The sequence below is a fragment of the Carassius carassius genome, chromosome 31 (genome assembly GCF_963082965.1).
Source record: "Carassius carassius chromosome 31, fCarCar2.1, whole genome shotgun sequence".
Lineage (NCBI taxonomy): Eukaryota > Metazoa > Chordata > Actinopteri > Cypriniformes > Cyprinidae > Carassius > Carassius carassius.
In genome coordinates, this window is record NC_081785.1 from 3,116,566 (window position 1) to 3,122,752 (window position 6,187).

Sequence of the window (6,187 nt, forward strand, 5' to 3'; positions counted from 1 at the left end):
AAACTACGGTTATTGCAGAACTACGGTGGAAATATGAACGATTATAAATGTTTTCCTGAAAGTGTTTGTATATTTTCATTTATTTATTTATTTATTTTAAAAGATAACCATTAAGGATAGAGCAAAAAAAAAAACTAAAACAAATTATACCCAAAAAGAAACTGTGTATTTAGTTGTTTTGTCTGTATGCGTTAAAATGTGATAAAATTGGATACAATGGCTGGTAAACATCTACGCTAAATAAAACAGCACAATGAGGACACAGCGACACCTAGTGGTATATTATGGCCAAAGGAAAAATTTATTACTGAAGAAAAAAAACCGCAATATAAACAATGGGACAACTGAAAACATTTTAACACATTGTTTAATTTGGCCATTTCAAATAGTTGTAAATTTCGATTCGTGTACAGTACATGAACCAACCTGTTCACACGTTTCAATATTTTTCTCTAGAACAACTTTTGTTAAAGAAACATTTTAGAAACTCAAAATGTTATGAAACAGCTGTCAAATAATATTGATCCGAGGGTGTGGTTGAGCAGCATTGCTGACCTGCATGCAAGCTGATTCAGTTCTCTCATCAAACACTAACCCACGCAAGGACTGAACAAACAAAGCAATATCATCCGACCAAGTGCTTTTTAAAGGTTTGTGAACACAGTACAGAATGACTTTTATAAACACCTCTATCTGAAAGAGTCGTTCAAAAATAATAAAACCTCTGTATACATATATACACACACAACTTCAAGTCCACTGACAAGTTTCAAATTTCCTTTCTAATGAAGTGTTCATTAAACAAAGAATGATAAAATATGTGCCAAAACATACAAAACAGCAAAAAAACAGCATATAAAAGAAAATATTCATAATGCTTGACATATTTCAGAAAAAAATAGTGTTTTATTTATATATGCTTCTTATCTAGTCTTTTTACACATCTAGACAATATAGCTCTGAAAAGTTTTTTTTTTTTAAGAACAATTTTATTATAATAAACATCTAATAATCCGTTATCAGTATTAAGATTCTCAACATTTTTTACAAAATTGTCTTTACATTAGCAGCAGGTTACTCAAACGACTCTTCACTTATTTTAAGAAACGTATTCAAACATAGTAAATCACAAATACAAAGTGTGGGGAGGGGGGTACCATTAGTGCAACAAGCAATGTAAAAACAGAGGGGAAAAAAAGCAAAGTAGACAAAGAAACCCTGTCGGAGGAGACCGGCCAGTGTATTTCTGTTAAGATGATGAACCTTCCTGTGAGTTGGCTGAAATATAAAAGTTTAAACAATTAGATATTTAGAATTAGACTCAAACACTGATATTGATGATTTTGATTGAACCAACCTGTCAGATCTCTGAATTTTCGTTTTGCTTCAGCTCTTTCCTCTGAATCAAAGTACCACACAGTGATTGCATACCTGTGACACAAAACACACTTTAGCAAAGATGCCATGAGATCATATAGACATATACCTCTGTAACATGAACTCCAATACTAACCTTGTAGCATACGACGGCTGAACTTCATGAGGGTTTCTACGATCTGACCAGAAAATCAAAAGTCGATCAAATAAAGGCTCGATGTCGGCTACGTAAGGTTTTCCTTCAGGAAAGATCCTTAGTAATCCGCCATGCTCCTAAAATCATATAGTGACATTTGATTAATTAACACTGTACAAAAAATCTTTTGGAAATGAGATTTTAAATAAACTATTGAAATGCCTACCTTTGCATTCCAGTTTTTATTCAGATAGTAAATACAGGTGACGCAGCGGCCGTCTGCATTAGGGTTATCTACATGTTTCACATATCCTGCTCCATTTCCTGGATAACACGCCACCATCGCCTGAAAAAAGAAGAAACATGAAACTAAGCTTGAGAGATATCTTACTTTGCATGTTTTCCCAGAAAAGACTATTTCCAGGTAAACATAATGAACGGTTGTCATTTTAAAATATGTATTTGTCATATTACAAATTGTTGATGATACATTTATTAAGGCATTTCTCTTCTTAAACACAAGTAACAATAAGGAAGTTTTTAAATTTTACAAAAGTAAAAAAAAATTATTCTACCAGACTATGCAACAACAAATGGTGCTTAAAAGAGTCATTTGTAAATGTTATGACAAATCTAATAATTGTCTATATAGACATTCTGCTCACATTTGCATCTTTTCTGTCATAAAATTAATATATTTCTAAACTGATCTATTTGTTTTAGTGCCAAGACATTTTACACACGACTGAAAAAAATTCTCTGGATTTCAAATGTTTGACAAATTTACTTTAAAACTGAAACAAAGTTTTGTTTCAGTAAACAATATATATCACGCTAACATATTATACCAAACAAACCTACAATTAGAAAACCGACTAAATATTTGGGGATTTAGTTATTATAAAAGTCTAAACCACAATTAAACAGCTTAGTTAAAAATAAATAAATAAATAAACTAATACATATTCTTGTCACATCCGTACATGGTGCATATTTGTTTGACTAGCAAGAGTATTTGAAAAATTAACTTACATGATAAATTATCAAAAGCGGATGCATTAATATATGTTTATTATTTAAAAAAGCAATAGTTCACTTGCATGGAACAAGCATATGGATTGTGGATTCGTATTGGCCAGAAGCGATGGTTTAAAGTTTAACACCTTAATGATGGATTTCTTTCTTCACTGCAGAGCATCCATTAGTGAGCAAGTGACGTAATGCATTTCTAAAAATCATATAAAGAAAAACTCATATACATCTTGAAAGGCCTGAGGGTGAGTAATTTTCATTTTTGAGTGAACTATTCCTTTAAAGGTGATTATGGGAGTGAAATCTGACATGATTGTTTTTTCAGACGCTTGCAGAAAAAGGCTTACCAAAACAAAGTTACTGGGTTAATCTTTTTCACGTTTCCTGAGTTGGTAGATGCAGTGGCAACCTGGTTATAGTATATGTCACCTTTAAAGTAAAGCATTGGCTCTATATTGCTATGTTTATTAGTACAAAATTTCAGATTGACTATTACAAAATACTATTATAATGTTCAAAACAAAGTATGTCTCCTCTCAGCAGATCCCGGTTAAGCCCTCCCAACCCTCACATGTATACACACACTGGGGGTAAGAGTCACTGGTGCCCATGTTTACATTTCTGCAGACAAGTCTTTATCATGATCACGATCCCACAACAAGAGTACATACGCAAGTTTGCCGTCATAGCGCAATGTAAACATGCAGCTGCACAGAGAGCAGGAGGAAGTGTGTGCGTGGCTGAAGAGAGTAAGCTTGGCCAGCAGCCTGTGTGCTGAGGGTTTAATGACAGTGCTACGTGTTGAGCGTGAGTCTGCAGCACCACACAGATTTCAGCTGTGACAGCCAACTAGCGTACACAATCCAGAGCTCTGATTCATCACACTTAACCATTTCAAAACACTGATTTATGAAATGATAATACTCTTGATCTGCTTACTAACGAAGAAGAAATGCACTGAAACAATTAATTAATAATTTTTTTTTTTTTTACTATCAAGGCTGTCATTTTGTTATTAGGGATTATGACTTCAGTAAGGTTTTGGAAGAGATGACAGAAAAAAAAACTGTTTTAGAGCAACTAAATTCCTAGATTCTGGACAATGTTTGAAACTTTGTATTACTGTGCACTTCTTGTGCTATTGTCTCTTTATGATAAATCGCCTGTTTTACTTAAATTCAGCAGACTACAAAATAACTGAAAATCGAAAATAGCCAGTTTCATGACTTTTTGTGTGTATGTGTGTGTGTGTGTGTGTCCACAGCTGGCTTTGGTAAAAGTGGCTCTTGAACATCCTGTTGCTTCACTAACCCAGAGTACAGCAGTGTAGTGAGAAGAGTCACGTACTGTTCACAACAGCAGAAACTGAAAGCCTATCTCTGCCATTCATCAGCAGGCACAGTAAATACTGTGTGCCAAATCACTCTACTGTAACTGCTCTAAACAAAGAGCCAAACAAAGACAGAAACTAATGCTTAATGGAGTGAGAACCAGATAAACAAACAAAATACTCTGAAATCATTAAAAACACAGAAATAATCAAGTTGTAATGTAATTGTCATCGTGTATACTTGTGTATACACTACTGTTTCAAAACTTTCGGGTCAGTAAGATTTTTAAGAATTTTATAATTTTATTTAGCAAGGATGCTTTAAATTGATTGAACGTGAAAGTCGTGACATTTGCCATCTTCTTAAGTTGTGACAACACAAGATATTTATAATTTTACAAAAGATTTCAATTAAGTGCTGTTCTTTTAAACTATTAAAGAATCTTGAAAAAAAATATTATGCCCCCCCCCCCCAAAAAAATTAAGCAGTATACACTTTTTAACATTGATCATAATGTTTCTTAAGCAACAAATTAGCATATTAAGATGATTTCTGAAGGATCATTTGACACTGAAGACGCAGTAATAGCTACTGAAAATTCAGCTTTAAATGGCAGAAATAAATCATATGTTAAAATATATTAAAAGAGATCAGAGAACAGTTAATTTAAATTGTATTAAAAAAAACTTTACTGACCCCAATTAAACCTTTAAACTGTAACATTCATATATAAGCTTATATATTGTATATTTGTTGTTATATGTTGTTTTATATATATATATATATATATATATACATACATACATATACACACACACACATAGAAAATAGAAAAAGGTTATTTTACATCATAATAATATTATGTGAAATAAACTTTTTCTATTTTAATATAAATTAAAATCTAATTTATGCCTGTGATGCAAAGCTGAATTTTCAGCATCATTACTTCAGTCTTCAGTGTCACATGTTTCACATGTTTGTAAGAAATTAAAACTTTTACTCAGCAAGGATGTATTATATTGTTAAGAAGTGATAGCACAGATTTATATTGTTGGAAAAGATGTATATTTTGACTAAATGCTGTTCTTTTATATAGAGTAGTATGTAACTGTAATAATATTATACATTTAATAAATAACTCTTTTAATGCTTGGTATATTTTCATAAGCAAAAGGCTATTTGTTTATGAATATACAAAACTAAAACTTTATTACTTTTTTAAACTATTAACTTGTGAAATGTACATTCATTAATCACTAATTTACTTTTAAGGAAAGCTATTAGAAAGGCTTACCAGTGAGTATTCATACACATATAAAATCTTAATTAAAAAAAAATACATGCCACAAATAAACAAATACGACAATATGAATCAAAGTTTCATAACACTTCTAACTGAAAATACATTTGTGATCTGATGAGAATTGTATCAAGTTGTTAGTGTTATTATTTAAGTTACTATAAAATGTTTCATCAATTAAATAGCCTACGTAATTCATTCGATTTTATTCACAGAATAAAGCTTACCTTTGACCTCGCGCGAATACTTTTGCCTAGTCGACCCATACACAGAGAAATAAGTTTGTCTATGAGTGTTAATAAGAAGTTGACAGCCTCCGTGCCGCTCTCGGTCCCGTTAACCCATGTTATTTTATCTCCTCTGATGCTTCTTCTGCAAACTCCATTGCTTCTTCTGGCCAGCTGGCCGTCGTTGAGAAGCCCACAGGAATGCATGCGTTTGACCTGACCCAGAACCATATGGCCCGCGATGTCCCCCAGAAAATGATCCACGTAAAAGAAGCCTTGGTCCAACAGAGCCGGGGCCACTTGCTCTAAAGCCAAACTCTCCAACTGCGAGTCCAGCGCGTGCTGAAGAAATGGCATTTTGTCCTGAGCTCGTTGAATTCAAACTAACGACAGTTTTTCAAAGCAGCCTAATATCCCTCAAGAGACGGGTAAAGAATGTCCCAGGCAGGCAGCAGACGGGACTGTAGGTGGGCTTTATAGTCTCTCTGTGTGAGGCTCCATGAGCGCGAGAGGACCGGAGCGCAGAGCACCTGCGGCGCATGTGGAACGTGCAGAATGTGTGTCGCGCTTCAGTGGGCGGATATTCATGTGAAAACCCCATTCAGTGCGCGTAAGTTCAACAACTAAGAGCTGGAAGATGCAGGATTCATGTAAGCCAACAGTAGTCTTCCTATAGGGGTCGCTTGACGGCTCAGAAAGCCGAGTCCTCCATTCATCCGCGTTCAGATATCAGGATATTTTTGACTTACTGAAGAGTGGAGACACCTACTTTAAAGTAACTTGT

At 33.9% G+C, this 6,187-nt stretch overlaps 1 protein-coding gene across 1 annotated transcript; it reads right to left on the bottom strand.

The window, feature by feature from the left end:
• Positions 1-967: 967 nt before the first annotated feature.
• Positions 968-5,986, bottom strand: LOC132111335 (prolyl hydroxylase EGLN3-like). The gene is made up of 5 exons (XM_059518547.1): positions 5,404-5,986; positions 1,740-1,859; positions 1,514-1,650; positions 1,358-1,431; positions 968-1,278 (listed from the first exon to the last, which is right to left on the bottom strand). Exons 1-5 carry the CDS (start codon positions 5,758-5,760, stop codon positions 1,250-1,252), a joined length of 717 nt encoding a protein of 238 aa, XP_059374530.1. The 5' UTR covers positions 5,761-5,986; the 3' UTR covers positions 968-1,249.
• Positions 5,987-6,187: the final 201 nt, after the last annotated feature.

Excerpts from the sequence above, each read along its gene's own strand:
- LOC132111335 (XM_059518547.1), bottom strand. The coding sequence starts at position 5,760 with ATGCCATTTCTTCAGCACGCGCTGGACTCGCAGTTGGAGAGTTTGGCT. Across the intron at positions 1,432-1,513 it reads CAGCCGTCGTATGCTACAAG|GTATGCAATCACTGTGTGGT; the intron begins GTTAGTATTGGA and ends TTTGTGTCACAG. Across the intron at positions 1,279-1,357 it reads AAAATTCAGAGATCTGACAG|CCAACTCACAGGAAGGTTCA; the intron begins GTTGGTTCAATC and ends TTTATATTTCAG.